Below are 22,574 nucleotides of genomic sequence, written 5' to 3' on the forward strand. Positions count from 1 at the left end.
TAATTCACAGGGACATGACGGTGGAGGGCTCGTGATGTTAGTTTATCAAAATAAACCCGAGGGTTCCTTTCCTAGCCCTCAGTGAAAACGGAGACTTCACTCATCTTTATGGAACAAAAAGGAAAAGAAAGGAAAACATGTCCCCGTCGCGAGCTTGCCTGCCCCTTGCATCGCTCTGTAGTAGAAATGTCCATCCTAAGTGGTCAGGCTGCATTCAACTGTGTGAGGAGCGTTGCAGGATTGCGTCAGGGGGTCTGGCAGAAAGGGTACTTTACAATAACACACACACCCCAGATTTGGAGGCGTTACCCTTCCCATAACCCACAGGCCTGTTGGGGTCATTCAGTTCTTCAAATAGTCCTGTTTCTATAATTTCTTCCTGCCATGCTATGGGGACAGCCCCAGTCGCAAATCTTTGGAAGAACTTCTTATCTTTGTCATCAAATTCTACCCCCCGAACCTCAGAGAAATCTTCAATTTCATCGACGTCTTTGGCATAAACTACCGAAGGGTCTGGCACAAAAGGGGGTTCAATCAGGCCGGCCTCCAGGCGGGGAAAGTTGATGGTTTGGAAGAAAGGGTGTTTCCTGGGGTCATCAGACTTTTCTCTGCAGAGAAAGGAGAGCAATCAGCCCGAGGCACAGACCACAAACAAAACAGAAAAGGTTCCAGCGATAACAGTGGATAGCATTCTTTTCTTATAATGCATTTCATTTAAACATTATTTAACTATATTTGTTTGAAAGGCAGAGAGACAGAGACAGAAAGAGAGAGTGAGAAATAGAACGAGAGAGCCATCTCGCATCTGTTGGTTCACTCCCCAAATGCCCGCAGCAGCAGCCACAATAGGACCAGGCTAAAGTCAAAGGCTGGGAACTCAATCTGAATATCCCACATGAGTGACAGGGACCCAAGTACTGGGACCATCTACTGCCTCCCAGAGTGTGCATTAGCAAAAAGCTTGAATCAGGGGGCCAGTGCTGTGGCATAGGTTAACCCTCCACCTGTGGCACTGGTATCCCAAATGAGCACTGGTTCTAGTCCCGGCTGCTCCTCTTCTGATCCAGCTCTCTGCTGTGGCCTGGGAAAGCAGTAGTGGATGGCCCAAGCAGTTGGGCCCCTGCACCCATGTGGGAAACCAGGAAGAAGCTCCTGGCTCCTAGCTTTGGATTGGCCCAGCTCTGGCCATTGCAGCCATTTGAGGAGTGAACCAGCAGATGGAAGACTTTTCTCTCTGTCTTTCCCTCTCACTGTCTGTAACTCTACCTCTTAATTAAATAAATAAAATCTTAAAAAAAAAAAAAAAAGGTTGGAATCAGAAGCAGAGCCAGAACTAGAAACCAGGCACTGTGATATGGGATGCAGGCATTCCAAGAGGCATCTTAACCACTGCACCAAACACCCGCCTGTTTTAGTTACAGAGAAAGTGTAAGAAATAAATAGAAGCTTTGAAAAATAACTTTTAAAATCACTCCCAATTCTGCAATAGGAAGCCAGTAGCATTGTCATTGTATACTAACAGTATGCACCTGTAGATGTGACTTTTCAGAGTTGAGCACTTGACATGACTAACTTTTGGTATTTGGTGAGAGCACCAGCAAAGTTCAGTGGGGTCAGGTCCGCTTGCCTGCAGCTTCTAGTTGTTGTCTCTTTAGGGTCACACAGAACAATCTAAGCAAATCTTTGTTCCACATAACCACCACTCACATGGTGAAAGCAATCAGGGGAGGACGTTTGGCGTAACAGTTAAGAGGCCGCTTAGGATGCATAGGAGAGTACCTGGGTTTGAGTCCCAGCTCCAGTTCTGGATTGCAGCTTCTTGCCAATGCACACAATGGGAGGCAGCAGGCAGTGGCTTGAGTGTGAGGGTCCCCGCCACCCTTCTAGAGACCTGGATTGAGTTCCTGGCTCCCAGTTTCAGCCTGGCCCAGTGCTGGCTGTTGTGGCCATTTGGGGGAATCAACCAGTAAATGGGAGTTTGTGTTCTCTCTCTCTCTCTCTCTCTCTCTCTCTGTATTTCTCCCCGCCCCACCACTGCTGTGTGTGTGTGTGTCTACAGCACACATATGTTATTTGTAACATGATATAATTTCTAGGAGCCCCACATACCTCCCCAACAGCCAAAATAATCTTGGTGGTATTTCTTTAAAGATTTGTTTATTTTGAAAGTCAGTTACAGAGAGAGAGAGAGAGAGAGAGAGAGAGAGAGAGAGAGAGAGAGAATCTTCTGTCCACTGGTTCACTCCTCAGATGGCTGCAATGACCAGGGCTGGACCAGGCTGAAGCCAGGAGCTAGGAGCTTCATCCAGGTCTCCCACATGGGTGGCAGAAGCCCAAGCACTTGGGCTGTCCTTGGCTGCTTTTCCCAGGACATTAGCAAGTAGCTGGATGGGAAGTGGAATAGATAGGACACCAACTGGTGCCTATATGGGATCCCAAGGTGGTAGGTGGCAGCTTTACCTGACACGCCACAATGATGCCAGCCCTTTGGTATTTCTTCAAAGACTTCAATCCTTTAGTAATTTGCAATGACTGAGTGTGGTATGCATGAGCATACATTTGGTGCTGAAGACTATGGTTATTGTTGTGAAACCCTCCTCTGTGCTAGAAGTTATTCCAGCAAATGGCTTAGAATTAGGAAAGGAGTATACTCCCAACTGTGGAACCCCTTCTACTAGTTATCTGTTGCTGTATAACAGATTGGCCCAGAATTCAGTGCCTTAGAACAAGCACCCATCATCTCGGTTTCTGTGGGTCGAGAACACTGGGTGTCTCTGGCTCAAGGTCTCTCACGTGGCTGCAGTCAAGCTGTTGCAGGGCTGGTCTCATCGGAAGGCTTGGCTGGGGCATCATCAAGTCTCCATTACTCACTCCATGAGCACCTGCACAAGGCTGTCTTTTGACATCGAAGGCTGACTTTCTCCAAGGCAAATGAGAGTGAGAACAGAGAGACAGAGAGAGGAGACACTCCAAAACAGAAGCTGCAGTCTTTATTACCCATCCTCAAAGGACCCCTCATCACTCCTGCCATGTCTTATTCGCTAGAAGCCAGTGAACGTGAGAGGCAGGGATCACTGGGACCACCTTAGGCCTGCCTACCCCACCTCTCTTGTTTCCTCTTCAGTCCAGGCTCTAACAAAATTTAAAAAGGGTCATTTTGAGGCTTGAAATTCAAAAATAATTTTTTTCTTTCTTTGATCGGAATAGATGCGTTGGTGTGATGAAGAAATGTCTTCTATTTGGCAGACATCAGTTTCCATCATAAATCAACTTTGACACAGACTGATACACTCCTGATCCTCCTTTTACATTTTCCATCCTGCATATCAAAAAGCTTTTTGGGAAAAGATTGAGAGCTTCCCCCACCACGTTGAATGGTAACTGTAGCAGACTCTACCCAGTAAGACGACCAGAAGCTAAGACCAATAACGATACCGCAGATGGTAACTAGCATTTATTCAGGGCCCACTCTTGGCTAATACGATGTGAAACTCCTCTCTTACATTAACCAGCACAGCAGCCCAGTCAGGCCCTCGTGCCTGTACTTTTAACTTCTTTACTTGCTTCTGGGTTCCTAAACAGCTGTGCAACGGAGCAAACCAGAGAACATAGGTGAGTTTTCCAAAGGAGAGATTGTGATCAAATTTTCTCATGGAGCTGAAAAACTCAATTGGAGGCATCTGACGCCCGGCCATGCCTCAGTTGCTCTTCTGGGTCTCAGGCCTTGCCCCTTCCAGAAAGGTCCATAGTCCATCAAGAGCTCCTAGACTTTTCCTTCTGTGTCTGGAGCACTGCATCCAGAGGGGCTTCAGGGTGTCTCTTTTCTTTCTAAAGCCACCAAGTTTCCATCCATCAAAAGAAGGAAAAATGCAGGCTTGCCATCCCCTAGAGCTTACAGACCCAACGTACCCAAAACGTGTTTGAAATCTACAATATTAAGAGCCTTGAGGAGAGTTCTTGTGATAAATTGAAGCTTCCAATACAGATTTTTTAAAACTTAGGTTTACTGAGATGTAATTTACACAATCGTATTCACCTTTCTAAAGCATCAGATGGATTTTTCAAGATGGCAGAAGGACAATGCAAATCCTATCCTAGATCAGGAATGAACCCCAGACTTATGTCTCTCAAAGAAAAGGTGTTGCAGTCGGGACAGGTGCCATGAGGAGGGAGTTTTCAGCACCTTCATGGTGGCCAGCAGCGGGAACACATTGTCCGAGGGGTCCAGAAGCCCTTAAACCTCACCCCGAGAAGCTTTAATGTGGATCAATGGAGAGTGTCAAGGAGCTTGGTAACCCCGGCAGACTTGGCAAGGCCGTCCTTGTACCAGGATGAACAGTTCTCAAGCAGTGCAGGCCTCCGGGCCTTGATTTGGCTGACTGCAGCCCTTTTGCAACTAATTATGAAAGACTAGGGAACAGCAGCCCAGGCAGTGTCCGTGGGAGCCTGTGCCACCAACAAGGACGAGGCTTTGCAACCTCTGCTCTTTGCTCCGCGGAACAGGCCACCGCACAGCCAATCAGTTTTACCATTTGCACTAGCAATGCTCACCACAGTGCTACCATTCCTAATGGCATCAAGAGATGACTTTACTCTTGAATTTATACTTTGGACAAATAGGAGAGGCTGTTGATGGAGGCATCTTTGGCAACATCCAAATGGGCAGCTGCAAGGCAGACTTCTGCCCACTGGAGTGGATCATATGTCAGATCATCAGCACAGGCTCTTTTGTTATGGAAGCCTACAAGGAGATTATAACAGATTTTCTTGTAATAGTCACTGAAGCAAAGAGACCACCTGCCCACCCATGAGGACCACACTGTGGGGTTTGTTCTGCCAAGAACAGTGGGTATTGGCACGGGGTTGTGTTGCAGAAAGACACAGCCTTGCATGGTTATTTGCTCTTGTTCTGCTTTGAAGGACTGGAAGAAAAGCTGCAAAAAACTTAACTGAGTTTCACGTTTTTCTTTATTGGGAAAGGTCATAGTTGTCTCTGATCAGAGCCTCTGCAAGACGATCAGAAAAGCTTTGGCTTCTTCTCTGACTCCCAAACCCATAAAGGCAAAACCAGAACTCCTCTTCAGTGAGGTCCGAAGAAGGATCTCTATTTTATCCTAAGTGCTTGTGTACGCAGCAGGGAGGGGCACTGGCACTCCGCGGTGTAACATGCTGTCTAGGCATTTGTCTTGGCCTTGGAGGACACCACAGAGTTCATCAAACATTACCTCATTTGAATGCATTTTTGAAAAAATACAAAGAGTTGGAATGAAAATGTCAGAAGGTTTGTCTCTCACTGAACAGCTTTTTTGTTATATGTCTTTCCTCTAATGGCGTAAACAGATCGACTGAAAACAATCACAACAACAGATGTTTAATCAAAAGGCTCTGATGAAGCAGCTTCAAGCAATGATCTAGTGCTAGGAGGTGGCATTTTCATCAAGAAGTTTGTCAGTATTTTGTTTATCAATCCAAAGTGTGCTTGTCAAGCTTCGAGATAGACTTTCATTCCAACACGCTAATCGGGGCATCCCCTGAGTGGTGTTCCCTTCATCTGTAGAATGCTGGCTTCCCTGGCTCAGCCACTGTTCCCTCTGCTCCTCAAGTTGACAGCCAGGACAGGAGAGCGTGGTTGTTCGTGGGCACCATGGCTCGTTCACCTCTCCTGCCCGGGCACACAGAAGCCATTACCAGCCAGCTCCCTCACCCTTCCGCAGGACCTGAGGACAGCAGGGTGTGTGAAGTCAAGTGAGTCACTTCCCAGCTGTGCCAGACAAAACCTCGTTAGTTCTCTGTGTTCTCTCTTCTGCTCTGGCAATCGGAAGTCACAAGTTCCAACGTAGCTGTGAGACTGGAAGCAGCCTGGATCTCTGTGCCACTGCTTGGAAGAGAGGTGCTATGGAGATCTACTGGACCCTTAATGGGCTTTGTGTGCATGAGAAATAATTTTTTAAAATTATATATTATTTATTTATTTGCAAGGCGCACACTCACACACACACACACAGAGAGAGAGAGAGAGAGAGAGGTCCATCTGCTGTTCATTCTCCAATGCCTGCAACAGCCAGAGCTGAGCCTGGCTAGAGCTGCAGGCTGAAAACTCAATGCAGGTCACCTATGTAAGCTGGCAGGAACCCAACTACTACTTCCATCACTGCTGTATCCCAGAGTCTAATTAATAGGAAATTGGAGTCCGAAGATAGAGCTGGGCATCCAACTCAGGTACTCTGATAGGTGATGCAGGTGTCTTACCTGCTAGACCAAATGCCCTCCCTGAAAAATCATCTCTTCTTTTGTTTCAAGCTGCTGAGACTTGATGCTTTGCTTGTTACCACGACGTGATCTATTCTGACCTTACTGATATTAACAACCTCAGCGTCGACACAGGAAAATCAGTTCCATATTTCACTTCCACACAATGTAGAATTTTATCTATCTTCAAAATACTCATTAGTTAGTTTGATCATCTCTCATGCTTTGATAGTTACCACAAATGAATCTTATTTGGCTATTTTGAAAAATCCAATCAGCTTACCTCCATGCTGGAGCATCTTGAGCTAAGGCAACCTTGTTCCAGAGCCTCCAATGGCAACGATTTAGATGACTGAGTAACCTGGCTGCCTAAGTCCCGGTGCTCTGTTCAAAGCCAGTCATGCTACTTCCAGGTTTAGAGTTTAGATTTGCACATACGTTTAGATTTTTAAAACTCAATCCAAGTAATTTAAGAAATTCAAGCTTACTGTTTAGTCAAACTAGTGTCTGATCGTTTCCTTAAAACAAGTGAATAATAATGATCACTTATTGAATAATTCAGAAGCTATGTTTTACCTACCTTTACTACATTAAGTCTAAACCCCCAAATGCTCCACTGTTTCAGCTGGGGTTCTTTGAAGAAACAGAGCCAACAGAATGTTGAAGAGGTCCAGAAAGCACCACTGTGACATCATTTTGAGCCAATCAGCATTAGGAGATGTAGGTTCTGAACTCCCCAATCTGCCCAAGAGAACTCAAGGGTCCATATCCCCTCCCCAGGAGATTCGCACTGGAGAGGGAGGAAGCCAGCACCACACTACACAGACACTGTCACTTCTCCCATCGTGTCTGCTGAAGCTCCATCTATCTTTCCTAAAAGCCATTTGTTTTCTCATATCACCCTTCTCCCTCTCCCCTTCTTCTGTTAAGATGGTATGCTGGGGCCAGTGCTGTGGCACAGTAGGTTAATCCTCTACCTGCAGTGCCGGCATCCCATATGGGCACTGGTTCTAGTCCTTGCTGCTCCAATTTTGATCCAGCTCCCTGCTGTGGCCTGGTAAAGTAGTAGAAGATGGTCCAAGTGCTTGAGCCCCTGCACCCGTGTGGGAGACCTGGAAGAAGCTCCTGGCTCCTGGCTTTGGATCAGCTCAGTTCCAGCCATTGTGGCCATTTGGGAAGTGAACCAGTGGATGGAAGACCTCTCTCTCTGTCCTCTCCCTCTCACTGTCTGCAACTCTACCTCTCAAATAAATAAAATTTGAAAAAAAGCTGGTATGTTTACTCCAAATTCTGCCTCCATGTCACATTTTTTTTCTCATGTGATTCCAGCCTATGTACATGAATAAAAATTTGTCTTTTTCTCTTATGAAGCTGTATCTTTCATCAGTTTAATTTACAGATGGAGTCTCCAAGTATTGCTACTAAGAAGGTACTGGGGTGCTAGTGCTGTGGTATAGCAGGTAAAGCCACTGCCTGCAGTGTCAGCATTCCATATATATGGGATGGGATATATACATATATACTCATATATATATAATATATACACATACATATATATGTATGTGTGTTTTGTGTATACACACACACACACACACACTCTTACATATATATGAGTCCTGGCTGCTTCACTTCTGATCCAGCTCCCTGCTAATGCACCTGGGAAAGCAGTGGAGGATGGTCCATGTCCTTGGGCCCCTGTACCCACGTGTGAGACCCAGAAGATGCTCCTGGCTCCTGGCTTTGGCCTGGCCCAGGCTTGGCCGTTGTGGCCATTTGGGAAGTGAACCAGCGATAGAAAATCTCTCTCTCTCTAACTCTGACTTTTAAATTAAAAAAATATTTTTTTAGGCCGGCACCGCGGCTCACTAGGCTAATCCTCTGCCTTGCGGCGCCGGCACACCGGGTTCTAGTCCCGGTCGGGGCACCGATCCTGTCCCGGTTGCCCCTCTTCCAGGCCAGCTCTCTGCTGTGGCCCGGGAGTGCAGTGGAGGATGGCCCAAGTCCTTGGGCCCTGCACCCCATGGGAGACCAGGAGAAGCACCTGGCTCCTGGCTTTGGATCAGCGCGGTGCGCCGGCCGCAGCACGCCTACCGCGGCGGCCATTGGAGGGTGAACCAACGGCAAAGGAAGACCTTTCTCTCTGTCTCTCTCTCTCTCACTATCCACTCTGCCTGTCAAAAAAAAAAAAAAAAAAATTAAAAAATATTTTTTTAAAAAAAGATACTGGAATTTTTTTCTCTCCAACAGAGTGTGTGTGCGTGTTGAGAGAGAGATAGAGAGAGGGATTTTAAGGAATTGGCTCATGTGATTGTGGAGGCTGGGCAACCACAAAGGGTTGTAGTTGGAATCCAAATGCAGTCTGATGGCAGAACTCTCATTGGCTCTGGGAAAGTCAGCCTTGTTCTATGAAGACCCTCGGCTGATTGAATGAGGCCCTCCCACATCATGGTGGGGCATCTCCTTTAACCAAAGTCTACTGATTTAAATATGAAACTCATCTAAAAACCTGCACAGAAACATCTGGAGTACTTGGTCAAATATGTAGGTACTATGGTCTAGTGGAACTGACACAGAAAATTGATCATCACACCCAAAAACCTCTCATTATATATATGAAGATATTGAGATGTAAAGAAAGCAAAAAAATGAGGTGCAAAACTAATCTCAACTATACTTATTTATTTTATTTTATTTTTTACAGGCAGAGTGGATAGTGAGAGAGAGAGAGAGAGAGAAAAGTCTTCCTTTTTGCTGTTGGTTCACCCTCCAATGGCCGCTGCGGCCGGCGCATCGCGCTGATCCGAAGCCAGGAGCCAGGTGCTTCTCCTGGTCTCCCATGTGGGTGCAGGGCCCAAGCACTTGGGCCATCCTCCACTGCCTTCCTGGGTCATAGCAGAGAGCTGGCCTGGAAGAGGGGCAACAGGGATAGAATCTGGCGCCCCAACTGGGACTAGAACCCGATGTGCCGGCGCCCCAAGGCAGAGGATTAGCCTAGTGAGCCACGGCGCCGGCCTCAACTATTATATGTCTCCCTCAGTAGCTGTTGAATGACTGACTATATTTTACAGAAGGCATTTGAAATGGCAGAATTTTCTGGAAGTATGACTATCAGTACTGATAGTTTGAAATAGTTTTTTTTTTTTCATTTTGGAATAGATAATTTATTTGCATGGTTCAAAATTCAGAAGACAAGATGCGTATATTGTACAAATTCTTTTTTTTTTTTTTTTTTTTTTACAAAAATGAGTTATCTATTTATTTGAAAGGCAGAGTTACAGAGAGAGAGAGATCTTCCATCCTCTGGTTCACTCCCCAAATGGCTGCAATGGCCAGAGCTGGGTCAGGCCGAAGCCAGGAAGCAGGAACTTCTTTCAGGTTTCCCACATGGGTGCAGTGGCCCAAGTACTTGGGCCATCCTCCATTGCTTTCCTAGGCACATTAGCAGGGAGCTAGATCAGAAGTGGAGCAGCCAGGACCCGAACCAGTGCCCAATAACGGACACTGGCACTGTAGGTAGAGCTTTACCCTCTACGATACAGCACAGGCCTCTGTGCAAATTCTCATTTGCATCCCCATGACCAGCCCCAATTTTCCTTTCTTATGGGCAACCAATCCCAGAAATTCCTTGTATGTATTCATTGAAATATTCTTTATAACTTTTGAATTATGTATTCTTTCTCTCTTTTTCATGCAAGTTGTACCTCATTTTTTTTTTCACTTTAAAATGTATCTTGGAGTGTTCCATATCAGGTGTTTACAGTGTTTGAAAGCACTGGAAATACTCAACAAAATAATATACAACTATCATAGGAAAATGATAGCCCTCAATTCCAAGACATGCCACAGATCCGAAGTATTGTCCCAGGCTCTCTGGGAAGCGCTGTGATCAGCAGTCGCCTCGTTCTGGGCTGGCTTACCTGCTGCCTAAGCGTTGCTCCGGTTTCTTAGCCAGGAAGAGCCTGCAGATATCTTTTGCTTCCTCTGTGAAGCTGTCATGTTGGAATGCAACCTCCTCTTTCAGGGTTCTTTGCTTTAGGTCTTCTTTGCTGATCTTTTCCTTGTAATCTTTGAATGGGGTTCGTCCAGCAACCATTTCATAAATACTGCATCCCATCGCAAACCAGTCCACTGGGTAGGAATAACTCACCTTTTCCATTAGGATCTCGGGAGCCATGTAACCATTGGTTCCAGCCTGTGCACCCCAAACCAAACACAAAACAAAAGAAAACCACTAAGGGGAGTGTAACAGGCACTGCTGGTCACCTACCCAATACCCTGTCTCCTTTTGTTTCCTTGTTAGTTTGTTTGGCGTGCAATGTGTCTAACCTCCTCTATCTCTGCTTTCCCAGCAGTCCCTGATGAATAAGACATAAAGAGTTGTTAGCTAAGGGACAGACATGGCTGCTTTTGAAGTGGGAAAATTACTTAGCCTCTCCTAGTCTCATCACCTCATCTTTTTTTTAAAAAAAGTTATTTATTTTATTTATTTGAAAAGGGGAAAGAGGAGATAGATGATAGAGATAGATGGATAGATAGATAGATAGATAGAGAACCAAGTAAGCATTCCCACACACTACTTCACTCCCTAAATTCCTACAATGGTCAGGGCTGGGCCAAGCCAATGCCAGGAGCCAGGAACTCAATCGGGGTCTCCCATATGGGTGACAGGGACTCATATGTGAGCTGTAATCTGCTGCCTCCCAGGATCTGCATCAGCAGGAAGCTGGATTCAGGATTCAAGGTAGGACTCAAACCCAGGCATTGTGATGTGGGTTGCGGTGTCATCACTGCTGTGCCCAGCCCCTCACCACTTCATCTTTAAGATGAGTTGTCGCCAGCTGCGGCGGCCATTGGAGGGTGAACCAGCGGCAAAAAGGAAGACCTTTCTCCCTGTCTCTCTCTCTCACTACCCACTCTGCCTGTAAAAAAAAAAAAAAAAAAAAAAAAAAAAAAAAAAGAGTTGTCTCTCTGATCTCAGAAGCTCTACCTCTTTTTTTAAGATTCAAGGATGGCCGGCGCCGTGGCTCAACAGGCTAATCCTCCGCCTTGCGGCGCCGGCACACCGGGTTCTAGTCCCGGTCGGGGCACCGATCCTGTCCCGGTTGCCCCTCTTCCAGGCCAGCTCTCTGCTGTGGCCAGGGAGTGCAGTGGAGGATGGCCCAAGTCCTTGGGCCCTGCACCCCATGGGAGACCAGGAGAAGCACCTGGCTCCTGCCATCGGATCAGCGCAGTGTGCCGGCCGCAGCGCGCCTACCGCGGCGGCCATTGGAGGGTGAACCAACGGCAAAAAGGAAGACCTTTCTCTCTGTCTCTCTCTCACTTATCCACTCTGCCTGTCAAAAAGAAAAAAAAAAAGATTCAAGGATAATAGAAAACTAAAAGTATTTATTTTTATTTTATTTATTTTTTTTTGACAGGCAGAGTGGATAGTGAGAGAGAGAGACAGAGAGAAAGGTCTTCTTTTTGCCATTGGTTCACCCTCCAATGGCTGCTGCGGCCGGCTCATCGTGCTGATCCGAAGCCAGGAGCCAGGTGCTTCTCCTGGTCTCCCATGCAGGTGCAGGCCCCAAGCACTTGGGCCATCCTTCACTGCCTTCCCGGGCCATAGCAGAGAGCTGGCCTAGAAGAGGGGCAACCAGGATAGTCCCCAACCGGGACTAGAACCTGGTGTGCCGGCGCCATAAGGCGGAGGATTAGCCTGTTAAGCCATGGCACCAGCCTAAAAGTATTTTTTAAGGTGGAATATTTTGGTAGTAATGGTGTATGTCCACACACTATCTAACCCATGATGTTTCTTACTCTATTTGCTATGTGATGACATTAAAACCATTCTTCTCTTCCTGTCTATGCATTAAATAATTAACACCATGATTTTAACTGAGAAAATTCCAATTTCACATGACATTTTATTTAATATGCTGCCCAAATACTGTAGGCATTTTTTTTTAGTGACAATGTATGCTAAATGATCATTGGGTTAAAAACACATGTAAGCTTGTAATTGTGGCTAAGTACATCTAATGTAAAATTTACCATCTTAACTGTTTTTTAAGAGTATGGTTCAGTCTTGTTTAAATACATTCACATTATTGTGCAAGCAATCTCCAGAGTTCTTGCATCTTGCAAAACTGAAACTCTGTACCCATTAAGCAACAATGCCCCATTTCCCTTCCTGTTGGCCTCTGGCACCCACCCTTGCATGTTAGTGTCACAGTCGGTAGCTGTGATTTGACTACTGTAGGTATCTCGTATAAATGGAATTATATGTTACTAACCTTTTGTGACTGTGATTTTAACACATTCATTCAATAGATATTTAACGATTACCTAAAACATGCCTTGTGATTATAAAGTATATATTTACATTATAACATGTTTTCACAAAATTAATTGGCTTTTGGCAGAAGCACAACGAATAACTTCTGTAGCAATTAAAAATACAAACAAGAAACATCCTAAAGTGACTGTAGGTTTCCATTAATATCTAAAACTGATCATTTAAATCATCAGCAGAGATGTGGAAAGCAGATACATGTATTCTGTAAATTAACTCAGACTTCTAGAAGAATAATCAGGCATAGAACAGTAGAAATCAAACTGTTGGCCGGCACCGCGGCTCACTAGGCTAATCCTCTGCCTTGCAGCACCGGCATGCCGGGTTCTGGTCCCGGTCAGGGCACCGGATTCTGTCCTGGTTGCCCCTCTTCCAGGCCAGCTCTCTGCTGTGGCCCAGGAAGGCAGTGGAGGATGGCCCAAGTGCTTGGGCCCTGCACCCACATGGGAGACCAGTAGAAGCACCTGGCTCCTGGCTTCGGATCAGCGCGGTGTGCGGGCCACAGCGCACCAGCCGCCGGCGGCCATTGGAGGGTGAACCAACGGCAAAGGGAAGACCTTTCTCTCTGTCTCTCTCTCTCTCACTGTCCACTCTGCCTGTCAAAAAAAAAAAAAAAAAAAGAAATCAAACTGTTCCTGTCCATCCATGAGGTTGGTTAATTTTGGCATTTGTGTCTCAAGACATGACTCAGAAGGAAGGAAAAGGAACTTATACTGAGATTCTTACAACCCCGTTGTTCATAATGGACACAATCTATACACATCCAAAGGTTCATCAGGGAAGATAACAAGCCAGAGTCTGCTGTTCAAACCAAGACATTTATATATGGGATGGTCATCACACCCTGCTTGCAACTATGCATTTCAGTATGTCAAAGTTCAAAGTGCTTAGCTGTTCATGAAGTCATTATGTTTTTTATGTGCCCAGTATATGAAATGCTTGAGGAATATGGAATTTCACGGGTAATTTCTACATGCATCACAAGAATGAAAAAGCATAAATGAGCCGAGTACTGATCAAGACTAGTTGGCCTGTGCAGAAGTATTTTGGAAGTATTTTGGAAGACTAGCCGTGAGTCAGCAGGGCCCTGCTGTTTTCACAGAAGCTGGTATATAATTTGGGTGACCGCATGTTCCGGTTTGCCTGGGACAGCCCTGGTTTACATCTGTTGGACTGGCGTCTTGTCCAGTTTTGCATTTGTCCAAACAAAAGGGTCATGTAGGTGCTGTGAGGCCCAGGATATAGTCTTACTCATTTTTGTATCCAAACCTAGGTACTTACCACAGGGCCTCACTTAGTGCATGCCCAACAGAAGTTTGTTAAATAAACAACAGAAAAGATGGTGACTGTGTGTTTTCCATTCGCCATCCAGTAAACATCTATTGAGCCATGCCCTGTAATGAGTTCCAGGAACACGAAGATATATAAGGCCTGACCTTGCCCTTGGGAATTTAGAGTCTGCTGGAGACGGGTCAAAAGGTTAACACCAGGGCAGGAAGTCCAGAGAGGGTGTGGGGAGATTGCCCCACCTAGCAGCCTATTCAGGTAGTGAGCATGTGCAAAAGCTGTAGTCAGGGCATATGAGGGCAGTTACAGACCTTTAAGGAATTTGGTGGGGCCAGTGCTGTGGTGTAGTAGGTTAAGCGTCCGCCTGTGGTGCCGGCATCCCATATGGGTGCTGGTTCAAGTCCCGGCTGCTCCACTGCTGATCCAACTCCCTGCTAAAGGCCTGGGAAAGCAGTGGAAGATGGCCTAAGTACTTGAGCCCCTGCACCCATATTGGGGACCTGGAAGAAGCTCTTGTCTCCTGGCTTTGGCCTGGCCCAGCCCTGGCTGTTGCAGCCATTTGGGGAGTGAACCAAAGGATGGAAGATCTCTCTGTTTCTCCCTCTCCCTGTAACTCTGCCTTTCAAATAAATAGATAAATTAAAAAAAAAAAAAGAATTTGCACAATATACCCCTCTTATCTTCTGAATTTTGAACCATGCAATGAATTATCTATTCCAAAATGAGGTGGAAAAAGGAGTTGGGGGGTGGGGGTGGTGTGTGATTCCAGGATGGCTGCTAGCTCATCGGGCACAGGGAATCTTCTGGAAAGAGCACAGGAGGAGCCTCAGGAGAGAGTGAGAAGGGAATGCAGCTACCCACCTTCTGCTATCAAGTAATGTTTCATCACTTGAGGGTTACTCAGAGAGCTAACCTGGCTGTATCTGCATGTGTGTAAACCAGATCATTAGCAGTTACCTGGGAAATAAGGTTCCATATCCCACAGTGCTGATTGATCTGTTTTTTTTGTTTGTTTGTTTCAAGATTTATTTGTTTATTTGAAGGGCAGAGTTACAGAGAGGCAAAGAGAGAGAGAGAGAGAGAGAGAGAGAGAGAGAAAGAGAGGTCTTCCATCCACTGGTTCACTCCCCAGATGGCAACAACGGCTGGAGCTGTGTCGATCCAAAGCCAGGAGCCTGGAGCTTCTTCCGAGTCTCTTACACATTAAGGGGCCCAGGTCTTTGGGCCATCTACTACTGCTTTTTCAGTCTATAGAAAAGAGCTGGATTTGGAAGTAGAGCAGCCGGGATTCGAACCAGCACCCATGTGGGATGCTGGCATTGCAGGTGGTGGCTTTATCCAATACAACACAGTGCACTGGGCTGGATTGATATGGTTTTGAAAACAGAGGAGCAAGTCAGCTTAGATGTGCTGCAACAGGGAGTGTCCAAGAGACAGGGGAAAGGAGGTATGGGAGGGGAAACAGTAATGCATGGGGTTTGTGGCCCCGACATCAGTGTTACAAGACTTCTCGGTGACAGATTGTGGTGTGGAGTTGTGGAGCTCTGTTCATCCACAGTGCTGGCTACTGGCTGGTCCCTCACTCCAGAGATCAGTGACTGACCCTTTGGGGGAAAGGTTCTCATCTATTTCTCTGATCATTTTCTCTCTTCTCTTTTGTTTGGATATTCTGAACTTATTCTTTATGTTTCTTATCTTTTGCTCTTATTTTTTTTCTCTCTTTAAAGAAAGATTTATTTATTTGAAAGTGAGAGTTACAGAGACACAGGGAGAGACAGAGATCTTCCATCTGCTGATTCACTCCCCAGATGGTCACAATGGCCAGGGCTGGGCCAAGCTGAAGCCAGGAGAGCAAGAGCTTCATCCAGGTCTCCTACGTGCGTGCAGGAGCCCGAGCACTTCGTCCATCTTCCACTGCTTTTCCCAGGCACATTAGCAGGGAGCTAAAATGGAAGTTGAGCAGCCAGGACATGAACCAGTGCCCATATGGGATGCTGGTATTGCAGGCGGCGGCTGAATCTGCTGTTGCCATGACGCTAGCTCTTTTGCTCCTGTTTTCTAGCTCTGTGTCTTCATTTATTTTTCTGAGGGAGAGACGACCACCTCTGTTTTTTCCTTCAACCATTCTATTTTTTAAAAGGTATTTTATTATGGAAAATCTCAAACACAAAAGAGAGACTAGAATAATAAACTCAACATACCCTGCACTTGGCTGCAGTAGTTACCCATCTATGGCTACTTTTGCTTCATCTGTGGCCCTACCCATCCCTTTACCCAGACTGTCTTTGTCATCGCTTCACGTCTATGTCACTGTGAATCTCTGAAAGACAAGGCCACTTCAAAAACAAAACAAAACACTACCATACCATCCTTTCACCTTATGAATAAAGATTCTTCAACATTACCAACTATTTTGACATGTTTACCTCTCTCCAGTTGTCCTAGGAACATTTTTGAGTTTGTTGAAATTTGGATCCAAATAAGGTTCATCTGGTGTGATAGACTGATAGGCTTCTTAAATCTGCTTTAACCTCCTCTGTCTGCCTCCCCTTGTACCTCCCATAAGCTGTTGTTGACAACAAACTGACCAAACCATAGAGTTTTCCACAAGCTGATCTTGCTGACCGCATTGCTGTGATGTCATTGAATCTGCTCCTGGCATTTCCTGTAAATTGATAGCTAGACCTAGAGGCTTCATTCTCCAACTGAACGGTTCACTTTTGCAAATATGAAGGTACTTCAAAAAATTTGTGGAAAAGGAAATTAAAATATGATGTGCTTTGATCTAGACCCCTCTGTTACGCTAGGCAGTTTCCTCCGAGAAGTATCCTCTTTTGTGTCTGACTTCTTTTAACATAATATTTTTTAGATTTACCCATGCTGTTGAGCAAGTGTATTTGCATATTTTTATTTCAAATGTCCTTATAATTACAAATATTCCTTTCTTATAGGCTTTGTTCTTTTTTTAAAAAAAAACTTTTTATTTATTTGAAAAGCAGAGATACAAAGTGAGAAGGAGAGAGGCAAGGGGAGGGGTGGGATCTTCTCTTGTATACACTGGTTCACCCCCCAAATGGCTACAATGGCCAGAACTGGGCTGATAGGAAGCCAGGAGCCAGAAGCTTCTTCCAGATCTCCCACGTGGGTGCAGGGGCCCAAGCACTCGGGTCATCCTCTGCTGCTTTCCAGGGCACATTAGACGGGAGCTGGATTGCCACAGCACTGGCCTGGCCCCTAGCCTTTGTTTTCTTTCTTTCTTTCTTTTTTTTTTTTAAGATATATTTATTTGAGAAGTAGAGTTATAGACAGTGAGAGGGAGAGACAGAGAGAAAGGTCTTCCTTCCACTGGTTCACTCCCCAGAAGGCCACAATGGCTGGAGCTGCACCGATCCAAAGCCAGGAGCCAGGAGCTTCTTCTGGGTCACCCACGTGGGTGCAGGGGCCCACTTGGGCCATCTTCTATTGCTTTCCCAGGACATAGCAGAGAGCTGGATTGGAAGAGAGGCAGCGGAGACTAGAACCAGTGTCCAATGGGATGCTGGCCCCGCAGATGGTGGATTAACCTACTGCACCACAGAGCCGGCCCCGCCTTTGTTCCTGTTCAATGGACACCATTTCTTCTCTTCAATCTTGAAACATACTAATTACAGTCTTTAAAGAATCTGGTCATCTCCTCCCTCCATCGTTCCTGTTTCCTACAAACTTCCTTCTTCTGGTTGCTTTAGCACTGCTTTCATTCTGGAGTGTGTTTTCAAATGACAAAGAATCTTTTTTAAAAAAAAATTTTTTTTTATTTTATTTGAAAGTCAGAGTTACAGAGAGAGAGGGAGAGACCTTCCATCTGCTGGTTCACTCCCCAAATGGCTGCAATGGCCAGAACTGTGCCAGGCCAAAGCCAGGAGCTTCATCTGGGTCTCCACATGGGTGGCAGGGGCTCAAGTAGTTGGGTCTTCTTCCACTTCTTTCCCAAGCTCATTAGTAGGGAGCTGGATTGGAAGTGGAGCAGCTGGGACAAGAACCAGCACTCATATGGGATGCTGGTGTTGCCCGGGCAACATTTAACCTGCTATGCCACAATGCCAGCCCAAGTAAATGATTTTGGTCTCTGTGTTCTTTTCTAAAGTGAAACACTAGAAAGCTGAGCAGCAGCTGTGTTGGGGCCCAGATTGTCAACTAGGGGGCCACTCTAAGGTTAGTCTGCTAGCCTGTTCACTGGGAGACCCACCTGTGAGTATCTGGAGACCTCTTCCGATGGGTGATGTTCCCTGACAAGGGTCATCCAGCACCCACCTGACAGGAGTGGGTCAGGGATCGGAGCTGGGGCAGAGCCAAGGCTCCATGCACGGTGCTTCACTCCCAGCTCTCAGCTGGGCTTCATGTTCCTGTGTCTCACTTCTCTCTGGCTCACTCTCCTCTACGGGGGTGGGAGAGGCATAAACAAAGACTGTAAACAAAATCTGATGAAGCCAAGATGGGGGCGATTGCTGACTGCTCCTCAGTGATGTGCATTGTGGGTTTGCTCCGTGTGTGCCACCTTCCAATGAGTGTATTTCAAAGGTGAATGACATTTAGGATTGAAGCTGCTGATGAGGACCTTGATAAATATCAGCTGCTCAGTCGGAGGTTGTAGTGGGCAAGTAGAGAATGTACCTTGTCTCGGACAAAGGCTTGTGAGACACATGCTGGGAGAAAAATTGGAAATTACAGTAGATGAGATTATTGAGCGCTTACTACATACTAAATATTTGCTAAAGTGTTTTACGTGAATGTCTTCATAATAACCCTATGAGATAGAGACCCCTTTGTCGATTTGAAAACTGAGAGGTTAAATCTTGCCCAAGGTCACTCCCTCAAGATTCACATGCAGGCTTGCACTTTTTGGTTTTAATTTTTATGTATTTACTTAAGAGCGAGGAGGGGGATGAGAGAGTAGTCATGCACATTCCCAAATGCTTGCAATGCTGGGGCTAGGCCAAAGCAAGGAACCAGGAACTCCTGAGTATCAAAACCCAGTGATCAGAGCCAGCACCGCTGCCTCCCAAGGTGTGCATTAGCAGGGAGCTGGAGTCAGGAGCCTGGGGCCAAGCGGTCTTAACTACCAGGCCAAATGCCACCCCGGGTCTGTACTTTAAGTCGCTGGGTTATACTGCATTTATGAAAGTAGGTAAGATGGCTTTTTCTTTTCTTTTTTTTTTTTTTTTAATGATTTTTTTTTTTTTTTTGACAGGCAGCGTGGATAGTGAGAGAGAGAGACAGAGAGAAAGGTCTTCCTTTTTGCCGTTGGTTCACCCTCCAATGGCCGCTGCGGCCAGCGCATCTCGCTGATCCGAAGCCAGGAGCCAGGTGCTTCTCCTGGTCTCCCATGCGGGTGCAGGGCCCAAGGACCTGGGCCATCCTCCACTGCCTGCCCGGGCCATAGCAGAGAGCTGGCCTGGAAGAGGGGCAACTGGGATAGAATCCGGCGTCCCAACCAGGACTAGAACCTGGTGTGCCGGCGCCGCAAGGTGGAGGATTAGCCTGTTAAGCCACGGCGCCGGCCAAGATGGCTTTTTCTTATCCTTCCAAGTTCCTTTCAGGATTTCTTTTCTCCTTCTTAGATTTCTTCCTTCTCCCATCTGCCGAGTCTTGGTCTTGATTCATTCTTAAGATTGAGCAATCACGAGCGAGAGCCAGCAGGGCAGCCTCAGCGCCTATCCAAAGACTTTTCAGGACGTCAGCCACCTCGTGGTCCTACAGACCGAAAATGTCAGCGGCGGCGGGACCGGGAAGGGCTCCACCTCCTCGGAGAGTGGAGGTATTTCACTGCGGAGGGAGGAATTAGAGGCGCAGGCCAGCGCTAAGCACCCACATTCCATCGCAGCCTCCAGCTGAAAAAATTAATTGCTTGCCCTTTGTGCCATTTGTCTTCTGCCTGTGAACTGCCTCCTCCGAGCGAGCGGGGTGGGAGGAGAGCGCGCCGAGCAGCATGGGGCAGGGGCCAACCGCGCCGGCCTCCCGCCGCTCGGTTTAACTCCTGCAGTTACCGGGGCCCCGCATCCCGTCTGCGCGGCCGCATCACAACGGGCTGCACGGCGCATGTGACCAGAACTGCCGCCCCCGGGCTGCAGGGATCACCCGCTGGTCAGCAGCAGCGGCAGCAGCCTCGCTGGAGGGGGCTTCTGCCTGGCTTCGTTTTGTTTTGCTTTTGGTTTTATGGTACCCTTTGGAGACTCATACGGTCCACACCTGGCCAGGCAAAACAAAAGCACGCCCAGGACTGCAACAAGCCTCAGACCTCGGCAGGCTGAGGAAGCCTGGCAGCACCCAAGCCTCTCCCCCCAACAACCCCCCCCCCCCCCCAGCGGGACAGTCATCCCAAAAGGACTGCCTAGTCCGGGCGGGGCCACCTGTCGCCTACAGGTGTCCAGATTGTCAGGAGGGTGGGATTAAGACACCATGCCTGTGGGGGCCTGTCCACACACCCCTACCTTTGCTCTGGCTTTGGATGCTGATTCTGTAGTTGTCACCCAGCCCCACCCAAGGGAGCTTACTGTCAGGGCCCAGGCCTGGAGAAGGCCCAGTGCGGCTCTGGACAGCAGTAGACTGCCTCTTAGCCCTTCGGAGAACAGGGAGCGGCCTTTCAGTGGGGCTGGGGAGCACAAGGCACATTTAAGTTTCTCATGATCACAAAACACATGTGTTGGGGGGGCGGTGTTTGCTGGTCCTCCAAGGCCAAAGTCAGGAGTAAACCTCCAGTTTCTACATGTCTGAAAAACTGGCAACCTTAATTTGTATCCTCAAGAGAAATGCCCCTGTCGGGACCCTGGAGTGACCAGGCCAGTCGTCACGCTGCCGTCCAGACTGGCCGGGAGGGAGGCAGGAAAGGAAGCGGCCGGCGTGCAGAGCCAGAAACCGCCCGGGCCCTGCGGATGCCTCTGCCCCAGCTCATCACAGGCCAGATCCAGTCGACAGCACAATCCAAACAGAAGAGGGAATCACAATGTACATCTTTTGTTTGCCGTGGCAGGAGAACTGTTGAGCAGAGGAAAAAAACAAGCTGAGCTTAGCGCTATCAGCTGCTTCCTGGGGCTCGCTCCTTCCTTCCTCCGAGGGGGGCCTGGCCGCTTTGTTCTCGTTCCCAGCTGCTCCTCTGCGCCTTTAAGCGGTGGCCTTTGCAGACCTCGGTGGAATGCGGCCCTGGAACCCCAGGGGACTCAGCCCCAGGCTCCGCCCAGCCCGTGTGCTCAATGGGCCCAGCCAGAGAGAGGCTCTCGCACCTGATGGGGACTTGGGTCTCTTCCTAACCTCTCCTCTGGGGGCTTGCTTCCCTGCTGACCCCTGCAAGGACGCCCTCTTCGGAGAGCCCTGCGGGGGGTGTGGCAGTACAAAAGAGGGGTTCCAGCAACAAGGCTTTCTGCAGTTACCATCCAGGGTCAAACTCATCCCAGCTCTGCCAGAGATTAGAGGTCACCCTGGAACTCTCTGAGCCTCAGCCATGCTCCGTCATAGGACCTGGATGAAGATTAAGGAGATGACACAGATTAGGTGCCTCCCCAAGGCCTGGCACACAGCAGGCTCCCTGGCAGCCGTCACCCTGGCTAGGTGCATGTTGACTCAGGCAGCATAGCTATACAAGAAAAAAACCCAGAAGCCATGAAGGCTTCTGCTGATCCTAAGGGCCTGGCACGGGGTCAGAGATCCGTGGTTGGAGCTCAGGCGCCTGATGGGTTCTCCAGTGGTTTCACATGGTGTGAACCTCTCCAGCAGCAGGCTCAGACCTGTTTTCCATGGTGCCTCTAAGATGCTCGGGCTAAAACCCTACATGAAGCCTGTGGCGGTGAGGAGGCAGGTGGGTGCCTGCTCAGCTGCTCACCCACGCCTGCCCAGCTGCAGCCCGGTGGGTCCTGCTGGCTCCCTGCACCTCCCTAAGAACAGAGCTCAGAGGCTAAGGTCACCTGGGCAACCTCAGTGCGTGTCAGGAGAAGCAGAAGGGATCACAGCAGGGCTTGGCGCTCGGCTGCTTGCACAGTCATTTCCCGAGTGCTTTCCAAGTGGGGGCCGCGCTCCGCCAGGCATTTATCTACCTTGTTTCTTAATCTTCTCATCAACCCTAAGAGGCAGGTGGTATTAACCAGGCTCAGGAAGAGGCCTGCCTGGCCAGGGGTCATGTGCAGGGCTGTGGCCGGCCTACAGGGCATGTCTGTGTCAAACAGACGTGTGCTCTGAATGATTGGTGCAGACAGCATGGGATGGACGGCGGCCCCCACCCTCCTTGTTGCCTGGTGCCTGTAGGAGGGCTCAGCCTCTGTGTACAGCAGCCAGTTGAGTGGCAGGACTGGGAACTGAACATGCAAGCTCCTATCTCCCTGTCCTGATGACCATACCTTGTCAGTTGCTCATGATCTGAATGGACACTCTGGGCTCCCAACTTGTGCCAATAGCAAATGAAGTGCTGCAGCCCCTGTGTGATCCCTGGACTGTGTCGTCTCACAGGACAGCCCCCTGCTGCCACAGCCTGCAGAACTCCCGGTTCAGTCTCTCCCTGCTCACATGATCCACTGCACAATGTGGCCATCCACCCAGCTCACACACTCTCGGCTTCACTCCCTGCCCCGCTACCCTCATCCCAACTTCCTACTTTTTAAAAAATATTTATTTATTTATTTGACAGGCAGAGAGACTAAGAGACGAAACAGATGGATAGAGACAGAGCTCCCATGTTCTG

General features: G+C 47.9%; 1 protein-coding gene across 1 annotated transcript in view; it reads right to left on the reverse strand.

Moving 5' to 3' along the window:
- Nucleotides 1–271: 271 nt before the first annotated feature.
- The window catches only part of GRK7 (G protein-coupled receptor kinase 7), a 35,169-nt gene continuing 12,866 nt past the window's right edge, over nt 272–22,574 (reverse strand). The window contains exons 3-4 of the mRNA XM_062178749.1: nt 10,167–10,441; nt 272–608 (exon numbers count right to left, since the gene is read on the reverse strand). Of these exons, the coding sequence (XP_062034733.1) occupies nt 272–608; nt 10,167–10,441 (612 nt within the window). The remainder of the gene's footprint in view (nt 609–10,166; nt 10,442–22,574) is intronic.

The sequence above is a fragment of the Lepus europaeus genome, chromosome 2, assembly GCF_033115175.1.
Source record: "Lepus europaeus isolate LE1 chromosome 2, mLepTim1.pri, whole genome shotgun sequence".
Taxonomy (NCBI): domain Eukaryota; kingdom Metazoa; phylum Chordata; class Mammalia; order Lagomorpha; family Leporidae; genus Lepus; species Lepus europaeus.